The sequence below is a fragment of the Dendrobium catenatum genome, unplaced genomic scaffold (genome assembly GCF_001605985.2).
Source record: "Dendrobium catenatum unplaced genomic scaffold, ASM160598v2 original_scaffold_96786, whole genome shotgun sequence".
Classification (NCBI taxonomy): Eukaryota; Viridiplantae; Streptophyta; class Magnoliopsida; order Asparagales; family Orchidaceae; genus Dendrobium; species Dendrobium catenatum.
The window spans coordinates 264,769-284,266 of record NW_021415225.1 but is presented as its reverse complement, the minus strand read 5'-3'; the positions used below and the strand labels follow the sequence as shown (position 1 = coordinate 284,266).

Here is a 19,498-nt window from a genome sequence, read left to right as displayed (position 1 = left end):
TTCAAAAAGTTTTAAACTTAAATTTTTGAATCCCGCTCTGATACCACTTGAAAGTTCGTTGGGATGTTAAGCCTTATGAACTTAGTCTCAAGCTAACCAAGAGGGGGTTGAATTGGTATTTTAAAAAAAAAATTCACAAATAGCAAAAACACATAAACCAAAATCACATCACGTGAAAAATAAATGCGGAAATAAAAGTGCGGAAGCAAGAAACAAGAATACATAAATTTATAATGATTCGTCAACTCGACCTACGTCCACTCCTTGGAGGCACCCTCCAAGTATTGCACTACAAACGTGACTCTCCTTTAGCCCCCACGGATAGGCGGAGAAGCCCTCACAAAGAACCTCTTTTTGCCACCCCGGCAAGGCAGAGAAACCTATCTCCTTTTGCTTCCTCCTGAAGCTGTAGAGAACCACAACCAGATGCTGACTCCTTACCTCTACCGACCCTTTCACGGACGAGAAACTCTAGACGAAGAAGAAGCAGAGCGATCCTTGAAGCAACCTTGTGAATCCCTCACAAGCTCCCCCTCACAAGATCCTTCTCTCTCTCCTCTCTCTCTTTCTCTCCTCAAGGCCTTCTCAGGTCAAGGTAGTAGCCAAAAGGTTTTTCAAAATGTTGAATAAGAGATCTTAAATAGAAGAGCTTCAAAGGAGCTCATTAATTGCAAGTTGCCGACATTATCGTCCAGGTCGATATGGACATCGGCCTGGACCGATCAGTACAAATCTCAGAATACGGTCAGAGCATCGTCCTGAATGCAAACTGGACGATTTAAAATTTGCTTGATCGTCCACAGCCGATCTCAAGATCGTCCCGGCCGATCAGTTCAAATCAGAGGAAAATCGTCCAGAGCATCGCTCTGAATTCGAGCTGGCCGATATTTATCGTCCTGAAGTAATTAAGGTTTTTAAATAGATCGTCCTGGCCGATCCTGCGATCGTCCAGGACGATATGATCGTATCAATCATCCTTAATTACTCCCTTGATTTCCTGATCAATTAAGGCATAATTTGTGAATATCGTCTAGGCCGATCAATGATCGTCCTGACCGAATTATTTTAAAAAATACAAATATACCTTAATTGTCTATGACGGACAACTTCTTTCTGTTTTAAGCTTATCGTCCAGACCGATCTATTAATTGATGGCTGCCTTAATTAAGAATCCATAATTAGGACTTTCTGTTTTAAGCCTGATCGTCCAGGACGATGTAAATATCGTCCAGGATGATGTAAATATCGTCCTGACCGATATGAGTAAAAACAGAAATTCTAATTATCTCAAGTGTGTGTGTGGGGGGTTACTTAGCATCAGTCTCTTTGACCATTACAAATAGACTCAAGAAGAGAAAATACAAAGTACAGACTGACTCAATCCTAAACCTACGCAATCTTGAACTGGCTTCGTTTGTTCGTCCGATCTTTGATTCCTGAAAAGTTAGAAGCAACAAGCAGTCCAAGAGAATCAACAGTGTTTGTCAATCATCAAAACATAAGTTATGAAAATAGATTTGCAACAAATTCAAATTTGGGCAGCCTGATTTATAAGAATTAGGTTGTAAGACCCACTAGCCGGCAATTTTTGTAGGAAAGTCGTAAGCCCGTCCTTAGGGGGGAAGTATTAGGTAGAAATTTACCTAACTCCTAACCCCCAATTAAAACTCTCGGCCACTTCTAATATAAGTCATAAATCCGACCTCTGAGAGAAATGTATAGGTGATAATACAACCCTAGACCCCTCATATTGGGCATCTTAGCCTACAGGACTAAGTTGTAAGACCTATCATTTGGGTTACTTTTAAGAGAAGCAGTAAGACCCGTGTATTAGGGAACTTCTAAATGAACGACCCTATTTCTAAATAATTAAACCCATAACTAGGGCATCTTAGTCTAAAGGATTAAGTTGAAAGACCCACAACTCGGGCCGCTTAGCTTATAGAGCTAGGTCGTAAGATCCACCATTGGGAAACTTCTAATAAAGTCATAAGCCCCTACCTAAATCAAATCACACGGGAAACTCCTAATTGAAGCAGTAAGCCCTAAACTAAATAAATTAATGGATAACTTCTAAGGAAGTCATAAGTCCCTACTAAATCAAATCATACGGGCAACTCTTAAATAGAGCCGTAAGCCCCAAACTATATAAATAAAAGGGCAACTTCTAAGGAAGTCATAAGTCCCAACCTAAATTAAATCAAACTAAAATTCAAACCTATGGGCATTTTAGTCTAAAGGATTAAGTTGTAAGACCCAATTTTCAGACTACTTCCTAAGGGAAGCCATAAGTCCTACCCAAATAATTTAAAAATCTCCGGGCAGCCTCACTATAGAGTTAGGTTGTAAGACCCATCCTTGGGCAACTCATAAATAGAGTAATAAGCCACAATTCTAAATTAAATCCTTGGGCTACTTTCTACGAAAGTCATAAGTCCCCATCCAAATCTAAATCCCTGGACTACTTCCTGAATAAGTCATAAGACCCGCTCCAAACCAACTTCTTGTGTATTCTAATAGATGTAAACCCCAAACTGAATAAAATCTCTAAGTATTCTAATAGATGTAAACCCCAAACTCTAAATAAATAAAAAATCAAAATCAAAACCCATACCTAATCAAATTAAAATTCAAATCTAATCATTTCAGTCTACTTGGGATCCCTGAGAGGAGGCAACCCATGGCTGCTAATCAGATTTCCTAGACACTACGATCAATGATTGTTAGTATTGGTAGATTGGAACTATTGTATACCCGGGACGATAGAACCATGGCATCTTGATCGAGTTTATCTCCATTTTCCCCATAATTGATACTAAAGTACCTAAAATTTATTCATCCTTAATCGAGAGTTCTCTCTTACTTGTTAAGAGGGGTAATTAACTATGAGTGCTTACGCTCATAGGAACTAAAGACCCCAGATCTTTAAACCCTGACACTACCCTCAGGGAAAATCTGGTTAACTTCAATCTAACTTAAGGAAATAGAATCCTATAACTGAAAAGTGGGATTCGTGTTCTTGTGCCATTTTTCTTGAGCCCATAGTCAAATTGTCATGTTGCCAATTATTATTATCTCCTTATTTACATTATCTAACATGTATTGCTTGACTTATGTTTGTCAATAATCTTTATCTGATCATTGTCACAAAATTATTATAATTCATTAATTTTTGTTCCATATTATATGTAGGTTATGAATATTAGAAATAAAAAAAAGTTTGATGTATAACCGATTTGCGCAAAGACAAAAGATATTAACATATGAATTCATTAATGGGGTGAACATTTTCATTTAGATAGCGAAACAATTATCCAACTACATATCAGATAGAATATTTTAATGTCCATGTTCTAAATGTAAAAATCTAATGCACCTAAGACCATATGATGTAATTATTGATTTGTATCACAGAGGATTCATGCCACGATATTGGTATTGGACTTCTCATGATGAGTACAAGCAAAATTTTGATTCTTAATGCGGTTCATCTACAAGTATAGCTGAGGATAAAATATCCGACCAAATCTTGAGGAATTAGTTCATGATGCAACTGGAATACAAAATAAATAATATACATAAGAGTTACCAAATAAGGAGGCACACAATTTTTATGATTTGTTGCATGCTGCCTAACAATCAATATGGAAGGGATGCACCACTCACTCAGAGTTATATATTGTTGTGAAGATTTTAAGTATCAAGATAGAATATAATATTGCTAGTGAATATTTTAATCAATTCATTATGCTGCTTAAGGAAATCGTACGATGAATGTAACATGGCAGGGTTTATGGTTTAGATTCGCAAGCCCAAGCATACGAGGGGATGATCTCTACTGGATACAGCTTCGCAGCAAGTTCACATGAGTCTTTATATAGTCAACATATAACTGCATTTCAAGCGGAGCTAGAACAAATAAGGAAATCACAAGCTGAATGGCAAGTTCAGTTGCAAGCATAGATACAAATACAGATACATGAGCAACACAATCAGTTGTTGGATATTGAAATATGCAAAATGAGGAAGCATTTGATTGGAAAAGAGGTAGCTCCATCTGAGGATGAGTCCATGGATTCAAAGTAGTTTAGTTATTTCATTGTCATATAAACTTTTATAAGTTTCTAAATATTTGGTGTTAATAAACAATTTGTGATGTTTTTGAATATTTGTTGATGTTAATCAATAATTTGTAATGTTTGTGTTAATGTTTTTGAGTATTTGTTGAAGTTGTTAAAATTTGTGCTGTGTAAATCTGTGTTGTGAAGTAGTTTTTGCTAAAATTATTTGTAATTGTTTGCAGGTGTGGAAATTTGATTGCTGCCAAGGAAGGTAATTTTTTTTGTTTCTACTACAGGTTTCCGGCGAAAAAAATGTCGGTAGTCCGCCGGAAATGACAATAGTAGAAATTCTTTAATTCGTTCTGACGTCTATGTTATGCTAGTATTTTCGGCGTACGTTGCGGCGTTTGTTCCGCCGATATTTCTGGCAAAATTTTATGATGATAATTCAGGCGTATTTAACGCCAGAATAAGCTAATGTAAATCGACGTAACGTGCACCCTCTTTTCCGCCGGTAATGCCCCGGAATGTACACCAGAACGTGTTCCAACGAACTATTTATGCCAGAAAAGTTTTTCCAGTGCGTGCCAAACCGACGCATGACATTCCGCCTGAAATCCGACAGAAACATTATCTTTCCGTCGCAATTTTCCATGTTACTGGCAGATTATGTCCGCCGGTAATGACGGGTTTTCATGTAGTGTAAGATATAGATTATAAATCATAATAATTTATAAAAATTTTAAAAAAAAAAATTGAATTTTTATGTGTAACTAACGACACACCACAAATAATTAAGATATGCACCAAATCTAATGGCCTAGAAAATTTTTGAACTTCTATGAACTAGTGTGGGTACACTAGGGGTGTAAGTGAGCCGAGCCGGCTCGTGAGCCGGCTCGAACTCGACTCGTTAACGAGCTCGCGAGCCGAGCTTATCCGACCTTCGAGCTCAATGGTTTAAACAGGCTCGAGTTCGAGCTTGAGCCGGTTCGGCTCGTGAGCTCGCGAGCCGGCTCGTTAATTATTTATTAAGTAAAAAAATATATAATATGTATTATAATATATTAAAATATATGTTAATGATTATCTATGTTATTCAAAATAATATTAAAATATATTATAATATGTATTGGGAAGCTATTACAGTAAATTTTATTAAAATAATATGTAAATTATATTATAATGTATATTTGATATGAGTTTACTGTTCACGTGACAGGTGCTTTTTCTTTTTTGGGAAATAAGGTGACAGCTCCTCATGAAAGCTCACGGGCGGGAAAAAAAAAATGGGGCGGGAGAAATGAAAATGGAGGAGTTTGGGTTATTTATTTATTAAATTTAAATATTAAAAAATTATAATAATAATTACTTAAATTTTATTTAAAAGTGAAATATTTCATATTTTTAATAAAAATTTTGTTTAAGTTTTAAAAATCCCGCTTAAAGTTTAAAAATCCCCGCCTAATTTTAAATTTTTTAAAAATCCCGCCTAAATTTAAAATTCCCGCCCATGGCTGGCGAGCCGGCTCGTGAGCCGGCTCGAGCTCGTTAACAGTGACAAACGAGCTCGAGCTTCGAGCTCGAGCTCGACTCGAGCTCGAGCTCGAGTTCGAGCTCGCTTTCTATCTAACGAGCCGAGCTCGATAAGGGCTAAAACTCGACTCGACTCGACTCGTTTACACCCCTAGGGTACACTGGTGACACCTAAGACTATCAACACACATCTCGCATGCAACCTAATCCTAAAAGGTATGTACCTAATCATTGCCTTGAGTGTGCACCTAATTGGTAGATCCAGTATATTATTAGCATGTTTATTGACAACATTGTTAACTAATTAAGACAAGTAAGTAGAAATGAATACTCAAAATATATATCGTATTTTTGAATCAATTAGGAAATTCTTTTTTCACTATCTTTTGGACTTCTATTGTACTTATGTACTTAAACTGTTAATGAAACTCCTGTAAAATTTAGGGTTTTGGATTTATTTTGCCTAAAAGGATGACCAATATGTAAGAACATGAGGTGACAGTCGAACCAAGTGTTTTTCCTCCATACTTTAAAGTAAATGATTTTATATATTCCATATAATATAGACAAGCTAACTTGTCGAAAGTGTTCCAACCTGATAGCACACTGTACGCAGGAAAGTCATCAATTACCCAAAATAATGTTGCCCTCATTATGAAGTTTTGTTTGGTGGAGATATCATATGTAATTACTCTATTTTCTCATAATAAATTTAAATCATCAATTAATGGTTATAAGAATACATCGATCTTTTCTATTGGATTATGTGGCCCTAGAATGGTAAGCATCAGAAAATGTAAGGAGTAATCATACGCAACTCTGGGAGAAAATATAATGGGATGAATATCACAGGCCAGTATGAGTAAGGTGAAGCATACTGACTAAATTGAGTAAAATTATCTGCACATAAATCTAATTTTATTTTATATTTCTTGATTCTATGGCGAAGATGGGATGTGTACGATCAAAGTGTTTTTAGGCCTTTGCTATAACGGATGTGTAATAACACCTTCTTGCAAGATGTGTTCATTATGACATCTCATATGTGTAGCATATCTCATGGATGCATATAATCATTATAGTCTATGAATTATGGGTAAGTAAAACATGTTACTGACTGGTTTTCCTTCAACTTTTTTTGTCACAAATTTTGATTTAAATTTTGGTGTATTACAATAACGACATGCAATCTCTGATAGATCATCTTTATAATATAACATGTATCCATTGACACAACAATCGATATTTGTCTATGTCAAATCAAGATTAGAAACCAAATTCTTTGTCTGATATAAATTTGTATAAATTATCTTATCTACCGAATTGGTTTCCTTAAGCAACCAAACAAATTGATTAAAGCATTCACAGGAGATCTTATATTCTACCTTGATGCTTAATATCTTTACAGCAATAAATAACTCTGAGTGAGTGTTGCACCTCTTTCATATTGGTTGTTGGACAGCATGTAATAAATCATAATGAGCTGAGCCACATAACCAGCCCATCCAGTTAATTAAAATTGAGCTGAGCCAAACAACCAGCCCATCCAGTTCCTCTGCTACCAACTTTTCATTTGCCTTTGACCACATATTTTGTTTTATATAGCAACATCATTAATTTCTAGGCAGTGTGGGACTAAACTCCCTTCATCATTTTTTTTCTTGGGTCACGGAGGTGAGAGAGAAGCAGGTTTGGTCTGTTTAAGTAAAAACATGGCTGTTATCTAACCATGCATGGTCACGGAGGAGAGAGAGAGAAGAGCTAGCCCAAATAGCATTCCATTAATTTATTTTTGTTTTTTTTTATAAATCAATAATAATATATATATAACCTTAAAACTATATTATTTTTAATATGATGTGGCCAAAGGTTAATAATATTATTTTTGTTTTCTTATACATAAATTATTATCTAAGTTAATAATATTTTCTAATTTAATATGATTAACATTTTGTTATCTAATATTTAGTAATTTATTTTTGTTTTCTTAAAACATTGTTATCTAAGTTAATAATATTATTTTTGTTTTCTTATACGAGCATGTTCACGAGCTCTAAACAATCTTGTTCATGAACATAAACGAGCCGAACACTAGGGTGTTCAAGATTGTTTATTTAATTATCGAGAATTGTCAAAGTTGTTCAAGCTTGTTCATTTAAAATTATCAAAAGAACATAAACAAGCTCTTATCGAGCCGAGCCACGAGTAGTTCGTCGAACGCTCGATTCATTTGCAGCCCCTCCCATTTATGAGAAATACAAAAAGTTTTAGCCTGCCCGCCATGTGAAAAAGGAGTATACGATCGGTGTCGGGTGACACTGCGGCCATTACCTTCAATCCTACCACGGCAAGAAAGGTGTGTATAGGTCTTCAAGGGAGTACCTATGTGAAAAAGCAGTTTACGCCAGAGATAAGTATGAAAAAGTAATTTAATTACATGAGAAAGCCATCTAAGACAACTATCTTTCTCTAATCTTATCTTTTCATAGGAGCTACTGCAATATTTTCACGTATATGCTCATTTCATATCATGTCTCTAATCTTAGCTTAATGATATGTTTCTCTTTTAATGACCTACATTTTATACCATAAAGCATTGCAAGTCTCACCACATCTTATAGAATTTTCCTCGTAAGTATGAGGGGAATTTTCTATCACATATTGCAAGTCTCGCCACTTGTTCTCTTTTTTAGGATTTTTCTCAATTCAACCCTCTACTTTAACCATCCCATTAGAATTCTACTAGTAATATACACATCAACTCCATTTCTAGACTCATCAACAAGAAGAATATAATCAACAAAATGCATACACCGGTAAAATTTCTTGCAAATGTTTACCGAGAACATTCATGATAAAAGGAAAAAAACTTGCAACAGGTTTCCGGCAAATGAGGCGGTAAACATCGGCAAATGAGGTGGCGGACGGATCTCAAAGGAAGCGGCGTTCAACAGAGGCGACTGATGCGAGTGGAGCGAACCGAAATGAGGAGGAAAGAAAATGAGAAGAAAGACGACGCCAAGAGGGAAATAGGGCCTTCTCTGTTGGATTTTTCTTGTGTATTTGCCGCCAAAACGGTTACCATCAAACTATCCGCCAAAAAATATTCATCGAGTTTAAGTAGGCAAACAAAATATGCGCCATATACTCTGCCATTAATTTCCGGCGGACAATACACCGGAATAAACTGTTGGTCTTATAAATAACGACGAATAGTCCAGCAGATTATCCGCTAGTAAATTATCAGCGGCTATTCCGCCGGAAAGTCCGTCGTTTCAGTACCGACGTAAAATACGTCGGTTTGTTCGCCGCTTTTACATGTGTATATATATATCTGCCGAAAAGTCCGACGCTAATACAAAGTTTTGCTATAGTGAAAATTGAAAAAAAAAAAAATTGTAGAGAGTAATTTGAATGTTTCTAAAAATAAAATTTATCATGAATAAATGAATTTAGAATTTAGAATATGTTAATTATAATAAAATAAATTTTTACTTTGTATCTCTATTAATGCATGATTGGGATTAATATCTTTATTATATTTTTATTTGGGCAAGCATCATACAAAATACTTTTTCACCAAAAGATTTGAATCTAATTCAACCCCTATTTAAAACTCTTTCAATCAGTGATCAAGTTTTTGCTTTGAACCCAATTCTAACCTTTCGACTAAATTTATGTACTGTCCACATAATGCAGTTCTTTGCATATGATAAGTAGCTAAAACTAACGACGCAAATTAAGAGCAAAATCTACTAAAAACATTTGTGGCCTTGACCCATTACCAAGGGCAGAATTAGCTTTACTTTTAAGGGTGCGAGAAGCTGGCAGAGGACATTCAAAGAAGTGCAGGCGGTGAGGGCTTTCAGTGGGCTGTAAAGTGGGAACTTTTATTTGGTCCGGTGAACGCACGCAACTCTACGTTCGGCCACCAGTAGAATCGCGCCACGCGTTTTCATTATTTACCGCGCGCCCCGACAACCCGCTCCGGGTCAAGTCGTCGAGCCGCGCGGTAAAGAGTAAGAGCACGTGGCGACATGTTATTGACGGCCGAACGTAGCTCTACGTCCGGTCAGAGGACGTAATAATTGTTCGTAAAGTGGCGACGTCCAAACAACAAGCGGCAAATCATCTGGCGTCTATCGTTTGACAACCATGAACAACATGAGATAAATAATGAGATGTTGCGCCTATGTGAATAAGATCCAGATTGGATGAAAATAAAACACTTTAAAGGGGGGCAATTTTCCATTATTACACCTCTTTTTTGTAAAACTCAATTTTGAAATTCTAAAAAAGATTCACATTTTTTTTTAAGTACTTTAATGAAAATGCAACTTTCTTTCATATTTTGATATTTCGACATAAATTTGAATTAATTTTGTTTATGTTTGTAACGTCTTTTTTTTTCCTTTAATCATCATAAATTTCCTTTTTTTTTTTAACTTGTTTTTTTAATGAAAGTGTCAACTTATAATTTAGGCTCTAAAATGAAACAATTTAATTTAAATTCAGTCATCGTTTTTAAAACACTTGTACTCTTTTCATACTACTTTGTGCATAATTTAATAACTTGTATTATATTAATTTAATTTGTTTGTACTCTATATTTTATAATCTACATCCAAAACTTAAGCCTGCATATAATACAAAACATATCAATATTTGTTAAATACCAGAAGTCTAGTTCATGTTAAGTAATATGTATCGAAAAACTTAAAATTCGTGGTTTGTTTACTTTCTAATTTGACTTTTTCAAATAGATGACGAGATTAATTAATTAATCGAGCTTGACCTTATGTTTAAGCTTATTTGTAATAGTTCAAGCCATCTCATTTATTATAAAAGACAGAACATTATTATAATTTAAATAATTACAACATTAAAATAATAAAAATAGAAGAAAATAATAAAGAGTAAAATAAAAAAGTAAAATATAATTTTCAATTTTTTTATTAAATATTAAAATTAAAATTCAAAATGCTAACATATTTTAAATATATTTTTTATTAATATTTTTTAAACAAGTTACATAATAACGAGCCAAATCAACCCTTATTCAAACCTTGCTCGTTAACTCATCAAACTCAACTCACGAGCCATTTATCGAATTAAACTTAAACCAACTCACAAATCAGCTTAATTCACTTACACCCCTATTGCATAATACAACCATAAAAGCAATATTAATTTCCGATCATTTGATTGGACTGGAACAACGAATACACAAGAGAACCAAATTCAGTTTCATAACCAGTAGAAGACAAAAACAAAGCCAGATTAGACTAATTAACGACGAAGCTCATACCAGGTATAATTAGTAGCTTCTATTTTGATACAAACGGCTACATGGACAGAGAACTCGCTTTTACTACTAGAAATATCAGCTGGTCGCTAATCTAATTTCACCAAGCCCTAACTATACAAAACTAGCTGGTAGATTTACTAAAGTTAGGTATCCATAACCAGTGCTGTACAATAGAATAGAAGATTTCATCAATATTGCAGGGCAGTCATTCGTCTATAAGCTACATATCCATGTCGATGAACAAGCCATCATCCACTCCTTCATCTTCCAGCATCTTCTCATCAGGTAGACCATCAATAGCCAAGTTGCTGCCATACCCAAAAATATAAGAACTCTGTTACTCTAAAACATGAGAGATTATTCTGTACGTACACCGGACGGGAGAACCGTCCGGTTTACGCTTAGGTACCGAGCTAGGGCCGAGGGAGGGGGGGGCCAAGGGGGGCACGAGCCAAAATAAGAAAAATATATAACCATAGGAAACACAAGTAGTTTTTTTAACTATCCGAAATAAGAAAAATAAATAAAATAAAACAATTAAATTGAAGTGACGCGTTGATTGGTTTGAAAAAAAAAATCCAACAGATTCAAATTCAAAGATTTATGAATAGCAGCTATGGCGGCGAGCCTTTCTGCTCGTCTACGGCGCATAAGCATATCACTTGAGATGGATTTGGTGGATTAGTTGTTGGGGTTTGTTGATGTGTGCTATTATAGGAGGCGGCGAAGGAGGAAGCGAAGCTAGTGGCGTTGACTCGCAATGACTTTGACTCGAAGAGGAGAGCAAGTGAAGTTCATAACTTGTTGGAAAAGTTTGTAGCTTTGTTGGTTTGTTTCCCTGTTTCTGGCTTTTCTTTGTTAAAATCTCAACTATAACTGTTTATATTTTTTATTAGAGCTTTAAGAGCTCCTTTGGTTAGATGTAAAATACAAAGCAAGCTTTAGAAAGTCATGTTTTTTATTTTGAGTCATTTTGAGAGATAAACTGAAATACTCACTTTTGAGAAATTAAAATAAAATGCATAGTTTTTCAAAATTTGATTTCTAACTTGAAGATATCACAATTCTTATATTTAATATTGTAAATTGTAAGTTCTTTACTATATTTTTGAATAATAATTGAAAAAAAAAATTAAAATTGTCTATGCCGGTATCATGCCCGAATTAAAAAAAAAATTAAGAGAAAGTTTTAATAAAATAATTTAGGCCCCCCCCAAGCAAATTTTCTGGCTCCGCCACTGATACCGAGTATCAAATACCGCTGGATACTAGCTCGGTTCCGGATGTGGCGCATTTTTATTGAGGTCTGGACTCCGAACAGAATAATTTTTCCTAAAACAGAGTTCATTTATATTTTTTATATTGCAAGCATCTAAAATATGTTGGGAGTTGGGAAGTCACCTTAAACAGCAACAGCGGAAGCTCAGTACGCGCTTGAGTTTCTTATTGTAGAAAAAGAAATGGAAGGACCAACTGCAGTGAATGGAGTACCAGAAGTCAGAATTGAAGTAAACCCATGGCTCTAAAAGTATTTCTATAGCAATGAAGCTTACATGGCTCCATTCTCAATGGAAGGGTCTCCATCAAAATCTGGATTGTAGCTGTAAACTTCACATTCCTCTAGCTTTATAACCTGCTTTTGGACCCAAAATATAGATCGCTGCTGCAAATATTTATTTTACTTGATTTCAAGATTTGAGTTAAAACTTCACCTCATCAATGGCCTTTTCCAAGCACTCCAGAAGAGAACCGCCATTAAGCTGGAACCACTCCTGAGAGGAAATATTGAGTAAAGCACGTTGTATATACACTAAGTATGCTTATGCGAACCAAAAGCCAAAATCACAGAAAAACAGAAATATTGGATTAAAAAGGATAACTAGACAAATGTAGTTTGCATAAAGCTCTAGTAAAGGGAGGGAGAAGGGATTTGGACAATTGAAGGGTGCTCAGTCCTAATACTGAAGGGATATGTGTGGAAAGCTGCTGATGCTCGGATCTAACTTGAGAAAGGAGCAAGCAGAACACGAGACTAGGAACAGATGATACTTGACTTTAAGATAACAACCTGCAGAAAGTAAAACAAAGGAAAACAGAGAAGAAGAAGAAGAGCATACGAAAAGCAGGAAAATATTTTCTGATTGTATTCAGTTGTTTCTGTTTTACTGCACATGTATATAAAGATGAGTGATAGCAATAGCGCAAGTACAAAATTGCCCTTCGGTGTGAATCTGATCAACAGCAGGAGAAGGTGGCTACGTATACATCTGACAAGCTGATGGAGGATTTATGGTGAGAAGTGGAAAGATGGTTTGAAGTTGTGTATTATCACTGCCCCTCAAGTTGAGGGGGGAACACACTGCCAACTTGTCGCTTAGGTACGTGAGTAGCTTAGGTAGGTGAATCGAGAGGTAGATAAGGCAAATAAGGCTTTGATGAAGATGTCAGTTGGTCTGTTGTTGAGAAATGCTGAACAGCTCATAGTTTTGTTGTTGATGTTTTCATGAATGAAGTGAAAATCAATTTCGATGTGTTTTGTATGGGCGTGAAAAACTGAATTATTGGCAATGGACATTGCTAAAATGTTGTCACGAAATAGCAGAGTGGCGTCCAAGGTAATGGAAAAGTCTTTGCAAAGCCGACGCAGCCAAATGATGTCTATTGTAGGTTCTACAAGAGTGATATTATGCTTCCGTAGATGAGCGTGCAATTATTGTTTTTTTACGCGCGAGGATAGAAGTTTTTCCCAAATAGATGAAATAGTATATAGTAGATTTGTGATCTTGAGTGTCATCAGCCCAATCTAAATTGGAGAAGGTTGTCAACCGTAAATTTCCCTTTTGAATAAGAAGACCGTAATTGGCGGAAGAGTGTAGGATTGCTGAATGATTTCTGTAATTCAGGGCCTAAAGGGGGTTTTGAGGGTAAAGGATTGGAGAGAGACTTGAAAGATGTCCCCTTAAATGTACTGCTACTGGATTAAGTGGTAGTTAGTCAGGTGACTATGATATCTATGCCAAGGAATCGAGTAAGGTGTCCAAGATTTCTTAAATTGAATCTAAGCTGAAGCGTATGCAGCAGCTTTGAAACAAAAGATCAGTCATTGCCCATGATTAATATATCAACATAGATGAGTATGTAAGTATGAATGTTGTTATGGTTTTAGATCATTAGAGATGAGTTGGTGGAGCTTGAATAAAACCATGGAGAGTAAGGTAAGAGAAGAGAGTAACAAACCACTATCGTGGTTTTTCTGCTTAAGTCCATAGAAACCTTTCTCTAGTAAACAAACATAATTAAGATGTTGTAGATCTTAAAACCCTTGTGGTTGAGACATATAAACATTTCATTGAGCTTCCATAGAGAAAGGCATTAGCCAGTAAAATTGTCCGGTTGAAATGCAAGGCAATTGTAAGAAATAATCTAATAGTTGAGAATTTGGCAACCAAACTGAATGTTTCAAAGGGAATATATATCATATTCTAGTTTATATCCTTCAGGAACAAGCCTAGCTTTATGTCGGGCAATAGAACCGTTTGAGTTGCATTTGAGTTTAAATATTCATTTGCAACCAACAACATTGAAGGGTGGTTGAGGTGGAACCAAAGTCCATGTGCCTTGCGATTGAAGAGCATGAAATTCGTGGGACAAGGCTTTGCATCACTCAGGAAATTTGATGGCCGAAGAAAGGCAAGTTTGGTTGCGATGTAGACTGTGATTAAGATCTAGGATGTGGCGAGGTATGAGGGATTATGTTTGTAGCCGAGTAACCATTGGTGGCGAGAAGGTATAGGTGGGGAGGATGTTGAGGAGGGGTTGGAGTTTGGAGACATTGTGGATAAAGAGACAAGAGAAGATGGTTTGGGAATTTTTTGAGGATGGCCTGGAGGTATAATGGGAGGGAGTGAAATTGATGGAGAAGAGGAAGGTTGGAGATAAAGTAGAAGAGGATGGTGTAGAGACTGGTGGAGCAATGGATTCATCAAACAGGACATGTCTTGAGACAATAATGTGACCTGAAGACAATAATGTGACCTGTAGTGCAGTTGTAATATTAATAGCCTTTTTGATTGGTAGCATAGACAAAGAAAATAGGAACAAGGAGCCCGTTTATTTGGAGAGTACTATTTAAGCTAGGGGTAACAACAGCAACCAAAAACACGAAGATGATTATACATAGGAGAAATATTAAAGAGAAGTTGAAATGGAGAGATAAAGGATGTGGTATGAGATGATAGTCTGTTGATGAGATATACAACAGTGAGAAGGTATCAACCCAAAAATGTGCAGTTGGGCTTGAAGGAGTAGAGTACAAACAATTTCTAATAGATGATAGTGTTTGTGTTCGGCAATGCCATTTTGCTATGGCATATATAGACAGGTTTATTGGTAATGAATGCCAAGATATCTTAAGAAGGATTGAAGAGTGCTGTTAAAGAACTTGCCACCTTCGTCAATACAAAGTGTGCATATTGTTTTGACGAGTTGTTTTCAACAAGAGTTTTGAATATTATAAATGTATGTGGTGTTTCATATTTATATTTCAATGAGTATATCCAAGAATAGTGAAAGAAATCATCAACAAATAGTAGGTAAAATTGAAAACCATTATTTGATATGATAGGGGATGGTCCCCAAACAGCAGCATTTATAAATTCAAGCTGAGAAGAATAACTAGTTGATTCATTAAAAGGTAATTTGTGACTCCAAGAGCACAAAAATTACAAAATAAAAAAGATGAAATACATAATGGAGGAAAATGTTTGGAAATAACAGTGAGCATTCCAAAACATGGATGACCCCATCCATCGTGCCAAAGTGTGGAGGAAGATGTAACAGTGCGAATGTGAAGGCAACAGCTATAGGAGAGTTTGAATTCATGGAACTAGGAGAGTGGTTAGAGACCATTATGGCAGAGCCCCTGGAGAAGAATGTGATGATTCATCTGATCCTTAATTGTGTAGCCAAAGTTTTCAAAAGAAATTGAATAGTTTTTACCATAAGCAGGATTAGATATAGAGAGAAGCTTACGTGAAATATTAGGAACATATAGAATAAGAGAAAGTGAGAGCAAATGCGAAGGAGTTGGAAGCAAGCCTTTTCCTGAGTGCTAGATAGGTAGAGTGGTTCCATTGACAACCAATACTTGCTCCACGCCTTGATATGCAAACAATTGTTCAAGAGATTGTATGTTTGGAGTTAAATGTGCAGTGGCTCCGTTGTCTAGGTCCCAGGGGTTTGTGGGGTTTGTTTCAGCAAGAAGAGCATGATTGTTTGGATGAGCTGTGGGAGTGAATTGAAGATTTGTACAGTGAAAAGGTGAAGGTTGAATGTCCGCGTTTGCCGCAGATCTGACAATCTGTAGGAAAACAATGAGTGGATGTATGCAGCAAAGGAGATGCGGACGTGGTGAACTATAAAAGCTAGAGCGACCGCGAGCACAGAAGAAATGTCCACAGCCACGACCTCAGGTGTAGGATCGATAATGGTTAATTCTCTGGCTGCATCAGTTGCAAGATTCACTTCCTCACTGCAAAGAAAGTAATAGAGGTCATAGAGACTAATTGGAGTGAGCTTAGTTTTGATGGCATTCTTGAAGGCTTGAAAATTTACGGGAATACCATTGAGCATATAGAAACATCAATTGTAAATTGTAATGTTTATAACAATTGATGGGTTTGCTGGTGTATTGGTGGAGGAATTTGTAGACTCAGCCATAAGAATAACTAGTAGGGTTGTTAAGCAAGACGTTTTGATACCATGTAGAAAACTGTTGATGCTCGGATCTAACTTGAGAAAGGAGATAGCAAAACTCGAGCCTAGGAGAAGATGATACTTGACTATAAGATAACAACCAGCATAAAGTAAAACAAAGGAGAACAGAAAAAGAAGAGAAAACAAGAAGCAGGAAAATATTTTATGATTGTATTCAGTCGTTTCTATTTTATTGCTATTTTGTTTTACATGTATATATAGATGAGTGATATTCATAGCGTAAGTAAAAAATTTCCCTTTGGTGTGACTCTGATCAACAGTGCTAATATAACAGCAGGAGAAGGTGGCTGCATATACATCTGACAAGCTGCAGAAGGAATTATAGCAAGGAGTGAAAAGATGGGGTTGAATTTGTATGCTGATTTATCAATATGAATGAAAGTTCAACAATTTCACATCTTTAATTATTGATGCTCCAATTGTTAGTTTTGTGTGAAATCTGATTGAGTCAATAAATAGGTTGTACTTTTGTCTCAGAGCTGAATACCATCAGTCAAGCCCGATAGGGGGTTGCAGTGGTAGTGCTCCCCTGCTTAGGGTCGAGGACCTTCCCCTGGAAAAACTTTTTGTCAGTGCAAGAACCGTAGCATTGTATGCTGGAGCGCTACAACCATGGTTGTAAAACCGAACCAGACGTCGAACCGAAAAGAAGAAATGTTCAAAGTTCAATGGTTCAACAAGAGTTAAACCGAGGGCTAAACCAAAAGATGTAATAAATATTATAATTATTTAAATAAAAAATAAATGATATAATAATTATATGATTATATAAATTTATGACTAAAAGTAAATTTAGTTTATATAAACTTATAAATTGAATATAAACTATTATTACTTATGTTAAATTTAATATAAATTATTATAAACTATTATTAATTTATGTTGTATATTTAGATAAAATTCACAACCATAAATTCTATATTAAATTCACATTAAAAGAAGAGATTCAGGAGTCTTACTATTTTGTTTATGCCATAAATAAGTTCTCTTAGAAGAATTGGTATATAAATAAACACGCAACAAACAAATAAGAAAAAAAAGCAGAAATGAACATAAGAATTAGTGTGGAAAACCAAAATGGATAAAAATTATGGAGCCACACTATGCGACATCAAGAAAATTCACTAGAAAAGTTAGGAGTTGTTCAAATCTTTCTTTTCACCACTCTTCTTGTCTCTCTTCATTTCTCTCTTCGTTCTCTACTCAGAACAGACAATGAAATGCTTTCAATACACTAAAGGACACAACCCTTCAAGTGAAATAAAAAAAGGAAGAAAAACTACTAGCCGCACTCGCATGTCCGGCGATGTTGAGATTTGTAGTGTCGCGACGCTCCATTTCTTTATCTCTAAGTATGCCATGGAGCGTTGCAGTGTTGGAGTTGGACGCCGTAGTGCTCTGTCTCTATCTCCTGTCAAAACTAGAGCGATGCGCCATGGTTTTGAAAATCAGATCAGACTGCAGTCGATCGGTTCAACCGGTGAATCGGTCATATGGCCGACTTGGTCCTCATGAAAGATAGGCCCAACATCAAACGGCTAGAACCGATTTGAACCGAACCTGAGAATTAGTTTTAGCCACCAGTTCAACCATCCAACCATTGAACCGATCCCGGTTCATTTCATAACCTATTTAAATAATTTAATTAATATAAAATATTTAATTAATAGTTAATTAATTTAATATAACAACATTTTATTATAATATGAGTACTAAAATTTTAATAATATGATAGGTACAATTAAGCATCACAATTCATACCACATAATCCCAACCCCAATGTGGCTCTCTATGTTGCAGCCGATACACCTATTTAATGAAGGCGTGCTGTATCGATACCCGATACAACGGATATGCCTCCGATACTTCCACCGATACGTGTCGGATTACGCCAAAGACGTATCGCAAATTAAAATACTATTTATTTCAAAAGACCGAGTATCGTACACGTGTCCGTTAAAACACAAAAAAGAATAAAAAAAAAGATGGCGTCGTATTTACTTCCGTAGGCTACGAGCAAAGTTCTCTCATTTCGAGATGGATTTGAGTCTCTTCAATGATATGAGAATATTAGAAATTATAAATCTTTCACTTGATGAGCCTGAATATAAGTATCTTATTTTATTGAAGATGAAAACAAAAATCTAATAGAAAGTTTTTCAAAGACAAACCACTGAAGCAAAGCTAATCATCATCAATTCCTTCTATGAATTTGAAACTTTATGTGCTAGACAATTTATGTTTATGCTTTTGTTGTTGTACTAGACATTTAATGGCTTACTTTATTTTGATATTATAAGGCTAACAGGCTACAAATGATGGTTGTTGTCATTTTTTTTTGTAATTTTAAAATATTATGCTTTGATTGGCTTTTCTAACTTTATGGGTATGATTTATAAATTATGAATGCCGTGTCTCGGCCGTACCCATATCCTGAATTTTAAGATTGACGTGTCCCGTATCGCATATCGGTTGTATCCGCGTGTCGACGTAATTTGTATCGGTGCAACATGGGTGGCTCTTAACGCATGGAAACAAACGGAAAACTATATAAACATACGGACAAAGCGCCCAAGTTGATCTATGGATTAAACAACTACTAAATAATTCTTTTTTTAAAACAGATGCATTATATTTTTTAAAATTTTTTTTAATAATGAAATAATATTTATTTTATTTAATTTCTATGTTAATTATAATTGAATTATTTTTTGTAATTTATATTTTAGTTTTTAAAATATACATATTAAAAAATAAATTTTATTTAATTTATTAATTTTAAATAATCTATCATGAAGTGATTTAGATGTAAAATTCT

General features: G+C 35.4%; 1 protein-coding gene across 1 annotated transcript in view; it reads right to left on the bottom strand.

Moving 5' to 3' along the window:
- Window positions 1-10,774: 10,774 nt before the first annotated feature.
- The window catches only part of LOC110109037 (repressor of RNA polymerase III transcription MAF1 homolog), a 27,749-nt gene continuing 19,025 nt past the window's right edge, over window positions 10,775-19,498 (bottom strand). Inside the window, exons 8-11 of the mRNA XM_020839932.2 lie at window positions 12,618-12,677; window positions 12,459-12,538; window positions 12,307-12,378; window positions 10,775-11,213 (exon numbers count right to left, since the gene is read on the bottom strand). Of these exons, the coding sequence (XP_020695591.1) occupies window positions 11,126-11,213; window positions 12,307-12,378; window positions 12,459-12,538; window positions 12,618-12,677 (300 nt within the window). The 3' untranslated portion in view covers window positions 10,775-11,125. The remainder of the gene's footprint in view (window positions 11,214-12,306; window positions 12,379-12,458; window positions 12,539-12,617; window positions 12,678-19,498) is intronic.